This window comes from Oncorhynchus masou, chromosome 31, assembly GCF_036934945.1.
Source record: "Oncorhynchus masou masou isolate Uvic2021 chromosome 31, UVic_Omas_1.1, whole genome shotgun sequence".
Classification (NCBI taxonomy): Eukaryota; Metazoa; Chordata; class Actinopteri; order Salmoniformes; family Salmonidae; genus Oncorhynchus; species Oncorhynchus masou.
The window spans coordinates 10,972,472-10,993,214 of NC_088242.1; the positions used below are offsets into that span (position 1 = coordinate 10,972,472).

General features: G+C 47.4%; 1 protein-coding gene across 1 annotated transcript in view; it reads right to left on the reverse strand.

The window, feature by feature from the left end:
• Positions 1–3,805: 3,805 nt before the first annotated feature.
• Positions 3,806–20,743, reverse strand: part of LOC135524894 (ankyrin repeat and fibronectin type-III domain-containing protein 1-like) — a 102,735-nt gene continuing 85,797 nt past the window's right edge. Inside the window, exons 16-21 of the mRNA XM_064952745.1 lie at positions 9,107–9,329; positions 7,346–7,538; positions 6,973–6,986; positions 5,149–5,300; positions 4,549–4,610; positions 3,806–4,448 (exon numbers count right to left, since the gene is read on the reverse strand). Of these exons, the coding sequence (XP_064808817.1) occupies positions 3,806–4,448; positions 4,549–4,610; positions 5,149–5,300; positions 6,973–6,986; positions 7,346–7,538; positions 9,107–9,329 (1,287 nt within the window). The remainder of the gene's footprint in view (positions 4,449–4,548; positions 4,611–5,148; positions 5,301–6,972; positions 6,987–7,345; positions 7,539–9,106; positions 9,330–20,743) is intronic.

Genomic DNA, 20,743 nt, shown 5'->3' on the forward strand with positions numbered 1-20,743 from the left:
GAAATACTTATTAAATCCATTTTAGAATAAGGCAGTAATTTAACAAAATGTTGAGAACATAGTGTGGTCTGAATACTTTTCGAATGCACTGAATACGTACATATCTACCCAAATTACCTCCTACCCCTGCATGTGGACTCGGTACTGGTACCCCGTGTATATAGCCAAGTTATCATCACTACTCAGTGTGTATTTTTAATATATTTTTCTCTCTGCATTGTTGTGAAGTAAGCATTTCACTGTTAGTCTACACCGGTTGTTTACAAAGCTTGTGACAAAATCCAATTTGATTTGATATTAAATGCTGGTGATGTTAGTCTGAGAAAGATATGAAAAGTGACTGTTTTAGTGTATGAAGAATGTCACTGTGATTCTAAATGAGACTCCGGTTGACTTTTTGTTGTAACAGAACCACAAAAGAACCAGCTTAGCATGATGGTAATGACACATTAATTTCCACAGAAAACCAACTTTTAAACCATGACGGTACATTCACTGCGGGTGCCTATAGTCCATGCTGAGACACCTACACAGCAAATTCTCAAGCGTACAGGTCCACAATTTTCAGAGTTAGATTAACGCGTTGCTTAGTGTGAAGTTTTATTTGCATATTTCCCAGAGTGCCTTGCCTTTCGATTATATTGTAGAGTTACCACTCATGACTGTATTTGTTAGTGACAGAGACATGGTTGTTGCATTTTCAGTCCTGTGATCTTCACTAGGTGAGATCCTAAGCGAATGTTATCATATCATATAATGTAATTATATAAGACAATAAAATAAATATTTCTTAAGGCCTTACTTTGAGGGCCTAGTTTTACCCTCATACAGTTGCCTGAAACTCCATATCAGGCCTGCAAATCACATTATGCTGGTTTGCAAAGTGATGTGTAATTCCTATTGGAATCCAGCCAGAGTAGGGATATCTAGTAATGTAATTCCTATTGGAATCCAGCCAGAGTAGGGATATCTAGTAATGTAATTCCTATTGGAATCCAGCCAGAGTAGGGGTATCTAGTAATGTAATTCCTATTGGAATCCAGCCAGAGTAGGGATATCTAGTAATGTAATTCCTATTGGAATCCAGCCAGAGTAGGCGTATCTAGTAATGTAATTCCTATTGGAATCCAGCCAGAGTAGGGGTATCTAGTAATGTAATTCCTATTGGAATCCAGCCAGAGTAGGGGTATCTAGTAATGTAATTCCTATTAGAATCCAGCCAGAGTAGGGGTATCTAGTAATGTAATTCCTATTGGAATCCAGCCAGAGTAGGGATATCTAGTAATGTAATTCCTATTGAAATCCAGCCAGAGTAGGGATATCTAGTAATGTAATTCCTATTGAAATCCAGCCAGAGTAGGGATATCCAATTTAGTTGACATTTTTTCACCAGACTTCCAGGGTTGGGAATACTAAGATATGAGACTACCTAACCCATCTAAACTGGAACGGCCATTTCAGTAAAGGGTGCACTAAATCCAAGTAACAGATTAGATTATTTCAGAAAAATGTATGTTATTTATATTTTATAAGGTCCAATGCAGCTGTTTTTATCTCAACATCAAATCATTTCTGGGTAACAATTAAGTACCTTACTGTGATTGTTTTCAATTAAAATTGTCGAAAAGAAAAATAGCTTCTTAGCAAAGAGCAATTTCTCAAGCAAGACTTTAGCTAGGACTGTCTGGGAGGGGTCTGAGAAGGGGAGGGGGAAACTGAAAACTAGACATTATTGACAAGGTAGTTAGGAACTCTCTTATTGGTCTATTAACTCATTTACTGCATGGTGATGTCACCACGGAAGGCCAAAACTCCATCCCACCTTTTCAAACAGCTCTTACACTAAAAGAGCATAATCATCATGTTCACAATTTCACAGTATTATTCCATCCTCATTGTGTGGAAATATATATAAAATACAGGAAAATCACATTTTTAACTGCACTGGGCCCTTTAAGTAGAATAACATCCATTAATCAATGTGCATGCAAAAAAACATAGATATTTAACCAAACAATTCTAAAATTCAACCTGCAATAGAGCATGCTGGGAAATATGATAATGATGGCAGAGGTTTTGGTTCAACTCTGGTTATTTAACACCAACACTGTGGTTCTTTAAATATTTACAGTGTTATATTTAACTCCTGAATCAACACTAGAAACGCCACACTGAAAAAGCAACACTAGTTAACACTGGCCAATTTGCTGTGTAGAGAAGCACAAGGCTTGTATCTAATATGTAAATTGTCAAATGTACCACGAATACCCAACAATTAAAATAGCAACTCCGAGATCTTGCGGCCATCAACACAGATTCAAGTGCAAAGGTAAAGCAGTGCTTTAGTTCACGTTGCATTGGTTATAGGTCATAACAGTTGGAGCCTTGGCTTGGTTCTGAGTTCTACAGATCAGACAGTTGGCCAGCAACTTGAGTCTCTAGTACGTTGTACAGAGAGAGCAAGGATTGTCCCGTCTGTGAGCTACACACGTCCACGAGCTCAGAGTCAGTTCAGCATGACTGTCCACAGGGATATGAAGGACAGAGAGAAAGCCATGAAAGAAGGCCCACAACAAACACACACAGAGGCAGAAACAGACAGCTGCATTGACAGCAGTTCTGATACACCGCGGAGGGAAACGTATTGTATGCAACGTTCCAAAATGACAGTGCCCCATCCAAATGTCATCAATTATCCATTGTCCAATCGTTCAAAGCTTGTTACTCAGTATCGTTCACTCCAAGAACATGTTGCTGAGCCGCCGTCCAATCCTGGAGGTCGTTACTGAACCACTGTCAACTGCTAGAGTGTGTTACTGAACATGGGCCAATGCAAGACTTCTTACCTGAGCATCGTCCAATCCTGGGGCCGGTTGCACCGGGTTGGAAGTGGATCGTTACTCTACGCCCGACGGAAAACGCACTGTACGCCGGCTCGAAAAATGATCCCTTCTGCACCACCTGGTCGTAAGCCCTTCTATGAGCTATGACTGGGCATAGACTCTACATCTAGTAGGGAGCAGGCGTAGGGTTAAATTGGGACTCTCGTCATCATGATAGCGATCTATATTTTCAAAAGGATATGAGTCTCGTGTTCATAATTTACAACCTGCGCAGGCTTTCGGAGTTGCCTAAGCGTGAGTCAATAGCAAAATAATACACTTGATTTATGTTACATTATAACATGCTAAATGTGTGATATCTATTCCCACAGTGATTCTTTATGGATCCAACCCGTTCTGGTTAAGAAAACATGCATAGTGGTGGGCTTTGCGAAGTGAAGGTAAGTTTACAACCACCACGAGGATGGGAACAGCCTACGAACGGGTGATGCCTAGCAACCATCATTTTGAAGCATCAAATCTCATGAACGTGCATTACTTTTGTTATGCCCAACTGGTGCAACCAGACCCTGGAGCACCATGCCAAACCATCATCCAATCCTAGAGCGTGTTACTGATTATCATCCAATCCTAGAGCATGTTACTGATTATCATCCAATCCTAGAGCGTGTTACTGATTATCATCCAATCCCTAGAGAGTGTTACTGATTATCATCCAATCCTAGAGTGTGTTACTGATTATCATCCAATCCTAGAGCGTGTTACTGATTATCATCCAATCCTAGAGCGTGTTACTGATTATCATCCAATCCCTAGAGAGTGTTACTGATTGTCATCCAATCCTAGAGCGTGTTACTGATTATCATCCAATCCTGGAGCGTGTAACTGATTATCATCCAATCCTAGAGCGTGTTACTGATTGTCATCCAATCCTAGAGCGTGCTGCTGAGGATCTCTGACACCTATGTGTTCGTTTGGCCGTCTGAGTCCACATCCTGGGCTGTTGCTCCTTCATATGCCTCCTCTCCTGACCCCTCCTCTGTGACAACCACCATCACCCCTGCCCCTCTCTCCCCCCGTCCCTCCATCCCTCTCTCCTCCTCTCCCCAGCCCCTGTTCTCAAGCGATGTTTCCTTACACGGTTCCACACAGATCCTCCTGAGATGGGGCCTGGGTTCCCTCTGCCCCGCCCTACTGCCCTCCTGGACACAGGAAGCAGGACTAACGTATGTCTCCCCCTGAGGGGATGGGAGATCCAGGGGCAGGTCTGGGTCCTTCTGCCTGGTATAGACAGTGTGGCTGTCGCTGTGGCTCTTCAACCAGTGCTGGGGCCCAGCGGCCCCGTGGCTTCTGGACAACAGCTTCCGCTTGGTTGGGGGGTTGGCTAGGGGCCGCAGGGGGGTGGAGGAGTGCTGGTCCTGGGTCGTCTTGGAGAGGGAGAGACCCTCCAGGACTTTGGTGCAAGAAAGGGTAGTCTCGGGGAGAATGAGGGCAGGGGAGAAAGGTGGGGCTGAGGATAGGGGGAAGGCGGGGGAGAGGAGTGGGCCTGGGGAGAGGGGGAAGGCGGGGGAGAGAGGGAGGTCTTTGGGATGGCAGATGCTGTACCTGGAAAGGGAAAAAAAGATCCATTAGGTTATATTCAAGGCTCTGTCAAAAAGACAAAACATTAGATTATAGAGGAAAAGAGAGTGGGGGACAGGGACACATCTTTGGAGAGTGAGGGCGACAGGGACACATCTTTGGAGAGAGTGGGGGACAGGGACACATCTTTGGAGAGAGTGGGGGACAGGGACACATCTTTGGAGAGAGTGGGGGACAGGGACACATCTTTGGAGAGAGTGGGGGACAGGGACACATCTTTGGAGAGTGAGGGGGACAGGGACACATCTTTGGAGAGAGTGGGGGACAGGGACACATCTTTGGAGAGAGTGGGGGACAGGGACACATCTTTGGAGAGAGTGGGGGACAGGGACACATCTTTGGAGAGTGAGGGGGACAGGGACACATCTTTGGAGAGTGAGGGGGACAGGGACACATCTTTGGAGAGAGTGGGGGACAGGGACACATCTTTGGAGAGAGTGGGGGACAGGGACACATCTTTGGAGAGTGAGGGGGACAGGGACACATCTTTGGAGAGAGTGGGGGACAGGGACACATCTTTGGAGAGAGTGGGGGACAGGGACACATCTTTGGAGAGAGTGGGGGACAGGGACACATCTTTGGAGAGAGTGGGGGACAGGGACACATCTTTGGAGAGTGAGGGGGACAGGGACACATCTTTGGAGAGTGAGGGGGACAGGGACACATCTTTGGAGAGAGTGGGGGACAGGGACACATCTTTGGAGAGAGTGGGGGACAGGGACACATCTTTGGAGAGTGAGGGCGACAGGGACACATCTTTGGAGAGAGTGGGGGACAGGGACACATCTTTGGAGAGAGTGGGGGACAGGGACACATCTTTGGAGAGAGTGGGGGACAGGGACACATCTTTGGAGAGAGTGGGGGACAGGGACACATCTTTGGAGAGTGAGGGGGACAGGGACACATCTTTGGAGAGAGTGGGGGACAGGGACACATCTTTGGAGAGAGTGGGGGACAGGGACACATCTTTGGAGAGAGTGGGGGACAGGGACACATCTTTGGAGAGTGAGGGGGACAGGGACACATCTTTGGAGAGTGAGGGGGACAGGGACACATCTTTGGAGAGAGTGGGGGACAGGGACACATCTTTGGAGAGAGTGGGGGACAGGGACACATCTTTGGAGAGTGAGGGGGACAGGGACACATCTTTGGAGAGAGTGGGGGACAGGGACACATCTTTGGAGAGAGTGGGGGACAGGGACACATCTTTGGAGAGTGAGGGGGACAGGGACACATCTTTGGAGAGAGTGGGGGACAGGGACACATCTTTGGAGAGAGTGGGGGACAGGGACACATCTTTGGAGAGAGTGGGGGACAGGGACACATCTTTGGAGAGTGAGGGGGACAGGGACACATCTTTGGAGAGTGAGGGGGACAGGGACACATCTTTGGAGAGAGTGGGGGACAGGGACACATCTTTGGAGAGAGTGGGGGACAGGGACACATCTTTGGAGAGTGAGGGGGACAGGGACACATCTTTGGAGAGAGTGGGGGACAGGGACACATCTTTGGAGAGAGTGGGGGACAGGGACACATAATTGGAGAGTGAGGGGGACAGGGACACATCTTTGGAGAGAGTGGGGGACAGGGACACATCTTTGGAGAGAGTGGGGGACAGGGACACATCTTTGGAGAGTGAGGGGGACAGGGACACATCTTTGGAGAGTGAGGGGGACAGGGACACATCTTTGGAGAGAGTGGGGGACAGGGACACATCTTTGGAGAGTGAGGGGGACAGGGACACATCTTTGGAGAGAGTGGGGGACAGGGACACATCTTTGGAGAGTGAGGGGGACAGGGACACATCTTTGGAGAGAGTGGGGGACAGGGGGACATCTTTGGAGAGTGAGGGGGACAGGGACACATCTTTGGAGAGAGTGGGGGACAGGGGGACATCTTTGGAGAGTGAGGGGGACAGGGACACATCTGAGCTCGTGTATCTGCAGTATTTCAGGGTCATGGGTTAGAGGTCATTCTCTTCCTGAGCTTGTGTATCTGCAGTATGTCAATGTCAGGGTTAGAGGTTGTTAGCAGCTGATGTTATTCTTGAATAACACAGACCCCAAAGCAAATCAGGGGGAGACAAATAGGATTATTCAAAAATAACCAATCATAGATGTTACGCTGGGAAGTAGATGGTCAATGTTCATTCTTCCAGGTCCTAAATGATTCTCCATAGAACAAAGTGACAGGATGTAATTTATAACCCCCAACCCTAGTCTGTGGTTGACCAATTAGAATTCCTTGCAGTAAAATTGGGCCAATGGTCAAATAACAAGTTTCCTGTTTCAGGCTCAATGTATAGACGATTCAGACCAACGAGATCTTGCCATGTAGCTATGAGTCCAGGACTGAAACTCCTACACACATTTTAACCAGATGTTGAACTGAAAAACAACTCTTTCCATTGATCGTTAATTCCCTATTTACCTCTAGTCCTCTGTGTTGTGTATTATCTTAAAATATTCTTACAAGGTAGTTCTCACACCTGAGCTTGTGTATCTGCAGTACGTCGGGGTCAGGGTTAGAGGTCGTTATTGTACCTTAGTTTGTGTATCTGCAGAGGGTCAGGGTTAGAGGTTGTTATTGTACCTTAGTTCGTGTATCTGCAGTACGTCGGGGTCAGGGTTAGAGGTCGTTATTGTACCTTAGTTTGTGTATCTGCAGAGGGTCAGGGTCAGGGTTAGAGGTCGTTATTGTACCTTAGTTCGTGTATCTGCAGTACATCGGTGTCAGGGTTAGAGGTCGTTATTGTACCTTAGTTCGTGTATCTGCAGTACATCGGTGTCAGGGTTAGAGGTCGTTATTGTACCTTAGTTCGTGTATCTGCAGAGGGTCAGGGTTAGAGGTCGTTATTGTACCTTAGTTCGTGTATCTGCAGTACGTCGGGAGCGCTGCCTCCTAGGGCGTGCACAGCCTGCTGGGATAAGTCCTGTTGGGAAGAGTATAGCAGGTCCAGCTCACGGGGGGACAAGGCCTCGCTGGAGTCATAGTCGCTGTCTGTTGGCAGGAACACCTCTGAACAACCGTCCTCATCTGACCCCAGTTGGGAGTCTGAGGGAGGAAACAGACAGGCAGACAGACAGACAGACAGACAGGCAGACAGGCAGACAGACAGACAGACAGGCAGACAGGCAGACAGACAGACAGACAGGCAGACAGGCAGACAGACAGACAGGCAGGCAGACAGGCAGACAGGCAGACAGGCAGACAGACAGACAGACAGACAGACAGGCAGACAGGCAGACAGACAGGCAGACAGACAGACAGACAGGCAGACAGACAGACAGACAGACAGACAGACAGACAGACAGACAGACAGACAGACAGACAGGCAGACAGGCAGACAGACAGACAGACAGACAGACAGACAGACAGACAGGCAGACAGGCAGACAGACAGGCAGACAGGCAGACAGACAGGCAGGCAGACAGGCAGACAGGCAGACAGGCAGACAGGCAGGCAGGCAGGCAGACAGGCAGACAGACAGGCAGACAGACAGACAGACAGGCAGGCAGGCAGACAGGCAGACAGGCAGACAGACAGACAGACAGGCAGACAGGCAGACAGACAGGCAGACAGGCAGACAGACAGACAGACAGGGTCAGAAACACCCCATTCCACGTTGGTTCAACGTAAATTTCATTGAAATGACATGGAAACAACATTGATTCAACCAGTGTGTGCCCAGTGGACACATAGGGTTCATGTACAAGACAGTGTTGCACACAGACACAGAACAAACTATGATTGTAGAGTGGGGTGTTTAGCATAAAGATGAAGGCCATCTCTGATGTATTTCCACTATGTGGAGAGTGAGGGTGATTTTTTGCTGTTGTTGCTGTTGTTGTTGTTGTTGTTGCTATTGTTGCTGCTGCTGTTGTTGTTGTTGTTGTGTTGTTGTTGCTGTTGTTGTTGTTGCTGTTGTTGTTGCTGTTGTTGTTGTATGCACTGTATGTAGAGATGTTAGTGTGTGTGTCTTGAAGTGCTAACACACCCCTACCCCCCCCATCCACAAGAGGAGCATCTTCATCATCATCTTTGATGGACAGCCAAGATGGTTGGTGTGTGTGCGTGTGTGTGTGTGTGTGTGTGTGTGTGTGTGTGTGTGTGTGTGTGTGTGTGTGTGTGTGTGTGTGTGTGTGTGTGTGCGTGCGTGCGTGCGTGTGTCATTCTCCTCACCACTAACAGCCTTCCTGGGTCGTAGCTCAGGTGAGGGTGATGGTGTGTGTGTGTGTGTGTGTGTGTGTGTGTGTGTGTGTGTGTGTGTGTGTGTGTGTGTGCGTGCGTGCGTGCGTGCGTGTGTCATTCTCCTCACCACTAACAGCCTTCCTGGGTCGTAGCTCAGGCGAGGGTGATGGTGTGTGTGTGTGCGTGCGTGTGTGTGTGTGCGTGCGTGTGTCATTCTCCTCACCACTAACAGCCTTCCTGGGTCGTAGCTCAGGCGAGGGTGATGGTGTGTGTGTGTGTGCGTGCGTGTGTGTGTGTGTGTGCGTGCGTGCGTGTGTCATTCTCCTCACCACTAACAGCCTTCCTGGGTCGTAGCTCAGGCGAGGGTGATGGTGTGTGTGTGTGTGCGTGCGTGTGTGTGTGTGTGTGCGTGCGTGTGTCATTCTCCTCACCACTAACAGCCTTCCTGGGTCGTAGCTCAGGCGAGGGTGATGGTGTGGGTAGGTAGTCCATGGTAGAGGATGCTGAGTCACTCTTCTGTGCCCCCTGGTCTGACTCAGGCCTGCTGGCATTGACCAGGCTGGTGATGGGCACACCGCCACAGGGATGCTTGTAGCGGGCAAACTGCAGGGCATCAGTGATCCAACGCAGCTCCTGCCACATCTCATCCAGCTGCTGCAGAGAACAACACATCATTATACACATAACATGGTTATAAAGCATCACAGTTATTATAGTTAGTTATAGTTGATTATCATAGTTATTATAGTTAGTTATAGTTGATTATCATAGTTATTATAGTTAGTTATAGTTGATTATCATAGTTATTATAGTTAGTTATAGTTTATTATCATAGTTATTATAGTTAGTTATAGTTGATTATCATAGTTATTATAGTTAGTTATAGTTATAGTTGATTATCATAGTTATTATAGTTAGTTATAGTTGATTATCATAGTTATTATAGTTAGTTATAGTTGATTATCATAGTTATTTTAGTTAGTTATAGTTGATTATCATAGTTATTATAGTTAGTTATAGTTGATTATCATAGTTATTATAGTTAGTTATAGTTGATTATCATAGTTATTATAGTTAGTTATAGTTGATTATCATAGTTATTATAGATAGTTATAGTTGATTATCATAGTTATTATAGTTAGTTATGGTTGATTATCATTGTTATTATAGTTAGTTATAGTTGATTATCATAGTTATTATAGTTATAGTTGATTATCATAGTTATTATAGTTAGTTATAGTTGATTATCATAGTTATTATAGTTATAGTTGATTATCATAGTTATTATAGTTAGTTATAGTTGATTATCATAGTTATTATAGTTAGTTATAGTTGATTATCATAGTTATTATAGTTAGTTATAGTTGATTATCATAGTTATTATAGTTAGTTATAGTTGATTATCATAGTTATTATAGTTAGTTATAGGAGATTATCATAGTTATTATAGTTAGTTATAGTTGATTATCATAGTTATTATAGTTAGTTATAGTTGATTATCATAGTTATTATAGTTAGTTATAGTTTATTATCATAGTTATTATAGTTAGTTATAGTTGATTATCATAGTTATTATAGTTAGTTATAGTTGATTATCATAGTTATTATAGTTATAGTTGATTATCATAGTTATTATAGTTAGTTATAGTTGATTATCATAGTTATTATAGTTAGTTATAGTTGATTATCATAGTTATTATAGTTAGTTATAGTTGATTATCATAGTTATTATAGTTAGTTATAGTTGATTATCATAGTTATTATAGTTAGTTATAGGAGATTATCATAGTTATTATAGTTAGTTATAGTTGATTATCATAGTTATTATAGTTAGTTATAGTTGATTATCATAGTTATTATAGTTAGTTATAGTTTATTATCATAGTTATTATAGTTAGTTATAGTTGATTTTCATAGTTATTATAGTTAGTTATAGTTATAGTTGATTATCATAGTTATTATAGTTAGTTATAGTTATAGTTGATTATCATAGTTATTATAGTTAGTTATAGTTATAGTTTATTATCATAGTTATTATAGTTAGTTATAGTTGATTATCATAGTTATTATAGTTAGTTATAGTTATAGTTGATTATCATAGTTATTATAGATAGTTATAGTTGATTATCATAGTTATTATAGTTAGTTATAGTTGATTATCATAGTTATTATAGTTAGTTATAGTTTATTATCATAGTTATTATAGTTAGTTATAGTTGATTATCATAGTTATTATAGTTAGTTATAGTTATAGTTGATTATCATAGTTATTATAGTTAGTTATAGTTGATTATCATAGTTATTATAGTTAGTTATAGTTGATTATCATAGTTATTTTAGTTAGTTATAGTTGATTATCATAGTTATTATAGTTAGTTATAGTTGATTATCATAGTTATTATAGTTAGTTATAGTTGATTATCATAGTTATTATAGTTAGTTATAGTTGATTATCATAGTTATTATAGATAGTTATAGTTGATTATCATAGTTATTATAGTTAGTTATGGTTGATTATCATTGTTATTATAGTTAGTTATAGTTGATTATCATAGTTATTATAGTTATAGTTGATTATCATAGTTATTATAGTTAGTTATAGTTGATTATCATAGTTATTATAGTTATAGTTGATTATCATAGTTATTATAGTTAGTTATAGTTGATTATCATAGTTATTATAGTTAGTTATAGTTGATTATCATAGTTATTATAGTTAGTTATAGTTGATTATCATAGTTATTATAGTTAGTTATAGTTGATTATCATAGTTATTATAGTTAGTTATAGGAGATTATCATAGTTATTATAGTTAGTTATAGTTGATTATCATAGTTATTATAGTTAGTTATAGTTGATTATCATAGTTATTATAGTTAGTTATAGTTTATTATCATAGTTATTATAGTTAGTTATAGTTGATTATCATAGTTATTATAGTTAGTTATAGTTATAGTTGATTATCATAGTTATTATAGTTAGTTATAGTTGATTATCATAGTTATTATAGTTAGTTATAGTTGATTATCATAGTTATTTTAGTTAGTTATAGTTGATTATCATAGTTATTATAGTTAGTTATAGTTGATTATCATAGTTATTATAGTTAGTTATAGTTGATTATCATAGTTATTATAGTTAGTTATAGTTGATTATCATAGTTATTATAGATAGTTATAGTTGATTATCATAGTTATTATAGTTAGTTATGGTTGATTATCATTGTTATTATAGTTAGTTATAGTTGATTATCATAGTTATTATAGTTATAGTTGATTATCATAGTTATTATAGTTAGTTATAGTTGATTATCATAGTTATTATAGTTATAGTTGATTATCATAGTTATTATAGTTAGTTATAGTTGATTATCATAGTTATTATAGTTAGTTATAGTTGATTATCATAGTTATTATAGTTAGTTATAGTTGATTATCATAGTTATTATAGTTAGTTATAGTTGATTATCATAGTTATTATAGTTAGTTATAGGAGATTATCATAGTTATTATAGTTAGTTATAGTTGATTATCATAGTTATTATAGTTAGTTATAGTTGATTATCATAGTTATTATAGTTAGTTATAGTTGATTATCATAGTTATTATAGTTAGTTATAGTTGATTATCATAGTTATTATAGTTAGTTATAGTTGATTATCATAGTTATTATAGTTAGTTATAGTTGATTATCATAGTTATTATAGTTAGTTATAGTTGATTATCATAGTTATTATAGTTAGTTATGGTTGATTATCATAGTTATTATAGTTAGTTATAGTTGATTATCATAGTTATTATAGTTAGTTATAGGTGATTATCATAGTTATTAAAGTTAGTTATAGTTGATTATCACAGTTATTATAGTTAGTTATAGTTGATTATCATAGTTATTATAGTTAGTTTTAGGTGATTATCATAGTTATTATAGTTAGTTATATGTGATTATCATAGTTATTAAAGTTAGTTGTAGGTGATTATCATAGTTATTATTGTTAGTTATAGTTGATTATCACAGTTATTATAGTTAGTTATTAGTTATATTTGATTATAATAGTTATTATAGTTAGATATAGTTATAGTTGATTATCACAGTTATTATAGTTAGTTATAGTTGATTATCACAGTTATTATAGTTAGTTATAGTTGATTATCATAGTTGTAAGGATTCTCATTCAGCTGCTGCAATAGAGAACAAAGCCCACTCATTATAAACATAATACAAATGACAGTTCTAATATAAAGATTCTCATCCAGCTGCTGGGAGGAGAGAGACACAGAGAGTCACATAGTCATTGTGTATAACAGTTACAACAAATAGAAATGTTGTACGAGGGGGAGAGAGAGTGTCTGAAGGGGGAGAGAGTGGAGGGGGAGAGAGAGTGTCTGCAGGGAGAGAGAGAGTGGAGGGGGAGAGAGAGTGTCTGAAGGGGGAGAGAGTGGAGGGGGAGAGAGAGTGTCTGGAGGGGAGAGAGAGTGTCTGGAGGGGGAGAGAGAGTGTCTGAAGGGGGAGAGAGTGGAGGGGAGAGAGAGTGTCTGGAGGGGGAGAGAGTGGAGGGGGAGAGAGAGTGTCTGAAGGGGGAGAGAGTGGAGGGGGAGAGAGAGTGTCTGGAGGGGGAGAGAGTGGAGGGGGAGAGAGAGTGTCTGGAGGGGGAGAGAGTGGAGGGGGAGAGAGAGTGTCTGGAGGGGGAGAGAGTGGAGGGGGAGAGAGAGTGTCTGAAGGGGGAGAGAGAGTGTCTGGAGGGGGATAGAGAGTGTCTGGAGGGGAGAGAGAGTGTCTGGAGGGGGAGAGAGAGTTGAGGGGGAGAGAGAGTGTCTGGAGGGGGAGAGAGAGGAGGGGCAGAGAGAGTGTCTGTAGGGGGAGAGAGTGGAGGGGGAGAGAGAGTGTCTGGAGGGGGAGAGAGTGGAGGGGGAGAGAGAGTGTCTGAAGGGGGAGAGAGAGTGTCTGGAGGGGGATAGAGAGTGTCTGGAGGGGAGAGAGAGTGTCTGGAGGGGGAGAGAGAGTGTCTGGAGGGGGATAGAGAGTGTCTGGAGGGGAGAGAGAGTGTCTGGAGGGGAGAGAGAGTGTCTGGAGGGGGAGAGAGAGTGTCTGGAGGGGAGAGAGAGTGTCTGGAGGGGAGAGAGAGTGTCTGGAGGGGGAGAGAGAGTGTCTGGAGGGGGAGAGAGAGTGTCTGAAGGGGGAGAGAGTGGAGGGGGAGAGAGAGTGTCTGAAGGGGAGAGAGAGTGGAGGGGGAGAGAGAGTGTCTGGAGGGGGAGAGAGAGTGGAGGGGGAGAGAGAGTGTCTGAAGGGGGAGAGAGAGTGGAGGGGGAGAGAGAGTGTCTGGAGGGGGAGAGAGAGTGGAGGGGGAGAGAGAGTGTCTGGAGGGGGAGAGAGAGTGGAGGGGGAGAGAGAGTGTCTGGAGGGGGGAGAGAGAGTGGAGGGGGAGAGAGAGTGTCTGGAGGGGGAGAGAGAGTGTCTGAAGGGGGAGAGAGTGGAGGGGGAGAGAGAGTGTCTGAAGGGGGAGAGAGAGTGAGTGGAGGGGAGAGAGCGTGTCTGGAGGGGGATAGAGAGTGTCTGGAGGGGAGAGAGAGTGTCTGGAGGGGAGAGAGAGTGTCTGGAGGGGGAGAGAGAGTGTCTGGAGGGGAGAGAGAGTGTCTGGAGGGGAGAGAGAGTGTCTGGAGGGGGAGAGAGAGTGTCTGGAGGGGGAGAGAGAGTGTCTGAAGGGGGAGAGAGAGTGGAGGGGGAGAGAGAGTGTCTGGAGGGGGAGAGAGTGGAGGGGGAGAGAGAGTGTCTGAAGGGGGAGAGAGTGGAGGGGGAGAGAGAGTGTCTGGAGGGGGAGAGAGTGGAGGGGGAGAGAGAGTGTCTGAAGGGGGAGAGAGAGTGAGTGGAGGGGAGAGAGAGTGTCTGGAGGGGGAGAGAGAGTGTCTGGAGGGGGATAGAGAGTGTCTGGAGGGGAGAGAGAGTGTCTGGAGGGGAGAGAGAGTGTCTGGAGGGGGAGAGAGAGTGTCTGGAGGGGAGAGAGAGTGTCTGGAGGGGAGAGAGAGTGTCTGGAGGGGGAGAGAGAGTGTCTGGAGGGGGAGAGAGTGGAGGGGGAGAGAGAGTGTCTGAAGGGGGAGAGAGAGTGGAGGGGGAGAGAGAGTGTCTGGAGGGGGAGAGAGAGTGGAGGGGGAGAGAGAGTGTCTGAAGGGGGAGAGAGAGTGGAGGGGGAGAGAGAGTGTCTGAAGGGGGAGAGAGAGTGGAGGGGGAGAGAGAGTGTCTGGAGGGGGAGAGAGAGTGGAGGGGGAGAGAGAGTGGAGGGGGGGAGAGAGTGTCTGAAGGGGGAGAGAGAGTGGAGGGGGAGAGAGAGTGTCTGGAGGGGGAGAGAGAGTGGAGGGGGAGAGAGTGTCTGAAGGGGGAGAGAGAGTGTCTGGAGGGGGATAGAGAGTGTCTGGAGGGGAGAGAGAGTGTCTGGAGGGGAGAGAGAGTGTCTGGAGGGGGAGAGAGAGTGTCTGAAGGGGGAGAGAGTGGAGGGGGAGAGAGAGTGTCTGAAGGGGGAGAGAGAGTGTCTGGAGGGGGATAGAGAGTGTCTGGAGGGGAGAGAGAGTGTCTGGAGGGGAGAGAGAGTGTCTGGAGGGGGAGAGAGAGTGTCTGGAGGGGAGAGAGAGTGTCTGGAGGGGAGAGAGAGTGTCTGGAGGGGAGAGAGAGTGTCTGGAGGGGGAGAGAGAGTGTCTGGAGGGGGAGAGAGAGTGTCTGAAGGGGGAGAGAGTGGAGGGGGAGAGAGAGTGTCTGAAGGGGGAGAGAGAGTGGAGGGGGAGAGAGAGTGTCTGGAGGGGGAGAGAGAGTGTCTGGAGGGGAGAGAGAGTGTCTGGAGGGAGAGAGAGAGTGGAGGGGGAGAGAGAGTGTCTGGAGGGGGAGAGAGAGTGGAGGGGGAGAGAGAGTGTCTGGAGGGGGAGAGAGAGTGTCTGGAGGGGAGAGAGAGTGTCTGGAGGGAGAGAGAGAGTGGAGGGGGAGAGAGAGTGTCTGAAGGGGGAGAGAGTGGAGGGGGAGAGAGAGTGAGTGGAGGGGAGAGAGAGTGAGTGGAGGGGAGAGAGAGTGGAGGGGGGAGAGAGTGTCTGAAGGGGGAGAGAGAGTGAGTGGAGGGGAGAGAGAGTGGAGGGGGAGAGAGAGTGTCTGGAGGGGGAGAGAGAGTGTCTGGAGGGGGAGAGAGTGGAGGGGGAGAGAGAGTGTCTGAAGGGGGAGAGAGTGGAGGGGGAGAGAGAGTGTCTGAAGGGGGAGAGAGTGGAGGGGGAGAGAGAGTGTCTGAAGGGGGAGAGAGTGGAGGGGGAGAGAGAGTGTCTGGAGGGGGAGAGAGTGGAGGGGGAGAGAGAGTGTCTGAAGGGGGAGAGAGTGGAGGGGGAGAGAGAGTGTCTGAAGGGGAGAGAGAGTGGAGGGGGAGAGAGAGTGTCTGAAGGGGGAGAGAGAGTGAGTGGAGGGGAGAGAGAGTGGAGGGGGAGAGAGAGTGTCTGGAGGGGGAGAGAGAGTGTCTGGAGGGGGAGAGAGAGTGTCTGAAGGGGGAGAGAGTGGAGGGGGAGAGAGAGTGTCTGAAGGGGGAGAGAGAGTGAGTGGAGGGGAGAGAGAGTGGAGGGGGAGAGAGAGTGTCTGGAGGGGGAGAGAGAGTGTCTGGAGGGGGAGAGAGAGTGTCTGGAGGGGGAGCGAGAGTGTCTGGAGGGGAGAGAGAGTGTCTGGAGGGGAGAGAGAGTGTCTGGAGGGGGAGAGAGTGGAGGGGGAGAGAGAGTGTCTGGAGGGGAGAGAGAGTGAGTGGAGGGGAGAGAGAGTGTCTGGAGGGGGAGAGAGAGTGAGTGGAGGGGGAGAGAGTGGAGGGGGAGAGAGAGTGTCTGGAGGGGGGAGAGAGAGTGTCTGGAGGGGGAGAGAGAGTGTCTGGAGGGGGAGCGAGAGTGTCTGGAGGGGAGAGAGAGTGTCTGGAGGGGAGAGAGAGTGTCTGGAGGGGGAGCGAGAGTGTCTGGAGGGGAGAGAGAGTGTCTGGAGGGGGAGAGAGAGTTAGTGGAGGGGGAGAGAGTGGAGGGGGAGAGAGAGTGTCTGGAGGGGGAGAGAGAGTGTCTGGAGGGGGAGCGAGAGTGTCTGGAGGGGAAGAGAGAGTGTCTGGAGGGGGAGAGAGAGTGTCTGGAGGGGAAGAGAGAGTGTCTGGAGGGGGAGAGAGAGTGTCTGGAGGGGGAGAGAGAGTGTCTGGAGGGGGAGAGAGAGTGTCTGGAGGGGGAGAGAGTGGAGGGGGAGACAGAGTGTCTGGAGGGGGAGAGAGAGTGTCTGGAGGGGGAGAGAGTGGAGGGGGAGAGAGAGTGTATGAAGGGGGAGAGAGTGGAGGGGGAGAGAGAGTGTCTGAAGGGGGAGAGAGAGTGAGTGGAGGGGAGAGAGAGTGGAGGGGGAGAGAGAGTGTCTGGAGGGGGAGAGAGAGTGTCTGGAGGGGGAGAGAGAGTGTCTGGAGGGGGAGAGAGTGTCTGGAGAGAGTGTCTGGAGGGGGAGAGAGAGTGTCTGGAGGGGGAGAGAGTGGAGGGGAGAGAGAGTGGAGGGGGAGAGAGAGTGTCTGGAGGGGGAGAGAGAGTGTCTGGAGGGGAGAGAGAGTGTCTGGAGGGGGAGAGAGTGGAGGGGGAGAGAGAGTGTCTGAAGGGGGAGAGAGTGGAGGGGGAGAGAGAGTGTCTGAAGGGGGAGAGAGTGGAGGGGGAGAGAGAGTGTCTGAAGGGGGAGAGAGAGTGAGTGGAGGGGAGAGAGAGTGTCTGGAGGGGGAGAGAGAGTGTCTGGAGGGAGAGAGAGAGTGGAGGGGGAGAGAGAGTGTCTGAAGGGGGAGAGAGTGGAGGGGGAGAGAGAGTGTCTGAAGGGGGAGAGAGTGGAGGGGGAGAGAGAGTGTCTGGAGGGGGAGAGAGAGTGTCTGGAGGGGGAGAGAGAGTGTCTGGAGGGAGAGAGAGAGTGGAGGGGGAGAGAGAGTGTCTGAAGGGGGAGAGAGTGGAGGAGGAGAGAGAGTGTCTGAAGGGGGAGAGAGAGTGAGTGGAGGGGAGAGAGAGTGGAGGGGGAGAGAGAGTGTCTGGAGGGGGAGAGAGAGTGTCTGGAGGGGGAGAGAGAGTGTCTGGAGGGGGAGCGAGAGTGTCTGGAGGGGAGAGAGAGTGTCTGGAGGGGGAGAGAGTGGAGGGGGAGAGAGAGTGTCTGGAGGGGAGAGAGAGTGAGTGGAGGGGAGAGAGAGTGTCTGGAGGGGGAGAGAGAGTGAGTGGAGGGGGAGAGAGTGGAGGGGGAGAGAGAGTGTCTGGAGGGGGAGAGAGAGTGTCTGGAGGGGGAGCGAGAGTGTCTGGAGGGGAGAGAGAGTGTCTGGAGGGGAGAGAGAGTGTCTGGAGGGGGAGTGAGAGTGTCTGGAGGGGAGAGAGAGTGTCTGGAGGGGGAGAGAGAGTTAGTGGAGGGGGAGAGAGTGGAGGGGGAGAGAGAGTGTCTGGAGGGGGAGAGAGAGTGTCTGGAGGGGGAGCGAGAGTGTCTGGAGGGGAAGAGAGAGTGTCTGGAGGGGGAGAGAGAGTGTCTGGAGGGGAAGAGAGAGTGTCTGGAGGGGGAGAGAGAGTGTCTGGAGGGGAAGAGAGAGTGTCTGGAGGGGGAGAGAGAGTGTCTGGAGGGGGAGAGAGAGTGTCTGGAGGGGAAGAGAGAGTGTCTGGAGGGGAGAGAGAGTGTCTGGAGGGGGAGAGAGAGTGTCTGGAGGGGAAGAGAGAGTGTCTGGAGGGGGAGAGAGAGTGTCTGGAGGGGGAGCGAGAGTGTCTGGAGGGGAAGAGAGAGTGTCTGGAGGGGGAGAGAGAGTGTCTGGAGGGGGAGAGAGAGTGTCTCGAGGGGGAGAGGGGGAGAGAGAGTGTCTAGAGGGAGAGAGAGAGTGTCTGGAGGGGAGGGAGCGTGTCTGGAGGGGGAGAGAGAGTGAGTGGAGGGGGAGAGAGTGGAGGGGGAGAGAGTGGAGGGGGAGCGAGAGTGTCTGGAGGGGAGAGAGAGTGTCTGGAGGGGAGAGAGCGTGTCTGGAGGGGAGAGAGAGTGTCTGGAGGGGAGAGAGAGTGTCTAGAGGGAGAGAGAGAGTGTCTAGAGGGGGAGAGAGAGTGTCTAGAGGGGTAGAGAGAGTGTCTGGAGGGGAGAGAGAGTGTCTGGAGGGGAGAGAACGTGTCTGGAGGGGAGAGAGCGTGTCTGGAGGGGAGAGAGAGTGTCTGGAGGGGAGAGAGAGTGTCTGGAGGGGAGAGAGCGTGTCTGGAGGGGAGAGAGAGTGTCTGGAGGGGAGAGAGAGTGTCTGGAGGGGGAGCGAGAGTGTCTGGAGGGGAGAGAGAGTGTCTGGAGGGGAGAGAGAGTGTCTGGAGGGGGAGCGAGAGTGTCTGGAGGGGAGAGGGGGAGAGAGAGTGTCTGGAGGGGGAGCGAGAGTGTCTGGAGGGGGAGAGAGAGTGTCTGGAGGGGGAGAGAGAGTGTCTCGAGGGGGAGAGGGGGAGAGAGAGTGTCTGGAGGGGGAGCGAGAGTGTCTGGAGGGGGAGAGAGAGTGTCTGGAGGGGAGAGAGCGTGTCTGGGGGGGAGAGAGAGTGTCTGGAGGGGAGAGAGAGTGTCTGGAGGGGAGAGAGCGTGTCTGGAGGGGAGAGAGAGTGTCTGGAGGGGAGAGAGAGTGTCTGGAGGGGAGAGAGCGTGTCTGGAGGGGAGAGAGCGTGTCTGGAGGGGAGAGAGAGTGTCTGGAGGGGAGAGAGAGTGTCTGGAGGGGAGAGAGAGTGTCTGGAGGGGAGAGAGCGTGTCTGGAGGGGAGAGAGAGTGTCTGGAGGGGAGAGAGAGTGTCTGGAGGGGGAGCGAGAGTGTCTGGAGGGGAGAGAGAGAGTGTCTCGAGGGGGAGAGGGGGAGAGAGAGTGTCTGGAGGGGGAGCGAGAGTGTCTGGAGGGGGAGAGAGAGTGTCTGGAGGGGAGAGAGCGTGTCTGGAGGTTACTGATGCTGAGAGGTTGTACAGTAGCTTAAGGTTTATAGCAGGTTTCTATTTCACTCAGAGAGACAACACTGTTCACACATAGTCCTGATGACATCACAGCAGAGATAGTCCTGATGACATCACAGCAGAGATAGTCCTGATGACATCACAGCAGAGATAGTCCTGATGACATCACAGCAGAGATAGTCCTGATGACATCACAGCAGAGATAGTCCTGATGACATCACAGCAGAGATAGTCCTGATGACATCACAGCAGCCTTGAGAAGCAGCAGAAAACCTCTGGTGTGCAGCGGGTCATTATTATGGGCACAGTGTGCTTTCTATACTATAGGTTTGTCCCCTAAATTGCACCCTATTCCCTATATAGTTCACTACTTGTCTTCAGGGCCCATAGGAGTAGTGCACTACGTAGGGAATAGGGTGTCATTTGGGGGACAAACCTATAGTATAGAAAGCACACTGTGCCCATAATATTGACCCACTGCACACCAACTTCCTTCTCTCATTCTTTACATCACTCCAAACCTCCCCTTGGGAAGCAGGGTTGACACCGCACATACTGTGTGTGTGTGTGTGTGTGTGTGTGTGTGTGTGTGTGTGTGTGTGTGTGTGTGTGTGTGTGTGTGTGTGTGTGTGTGCACAGAGGAGAATGAAGCAGCAATTAGCCGTGGATCAGATGGGAGGGAGAGAGAGAAAGAGAGAGAGAGAGAGAGAGAGAGAGAGAGAGAGAGAGAGAGAGAGAGACCTATGCTCCTCCTGCCCACCCCATGCCCCCTACTCCTGCAAAGAGGGTCTCAACATGGAAGTCACACATACACACAAACAGGCCCAACCCCCAGTCTTACACTAGCCCAAGCCAATGGCATGTACCAGATGCTCAGCAGGCACTGAACTAACAACATTGGACACTTTATGGAACACAAAGCCTTCACTATCTCATCCTGGAATATCCAAGGCCTGAGGTCATCTGCCTTTGGCCTAAAGAGCAGGAACCTGGACTTCACCAAAGAAATTGGAAATATCATCCAACAAGAAACATGGTATAAAGGAGACGGACCCACTGGTTGCCCTCTAGGCTACAGAGAGATGGTAGTCTCATCCACCAAACTACAGTACCAGGTGTGAAACAGGGAAGGGACTCAGGGGGT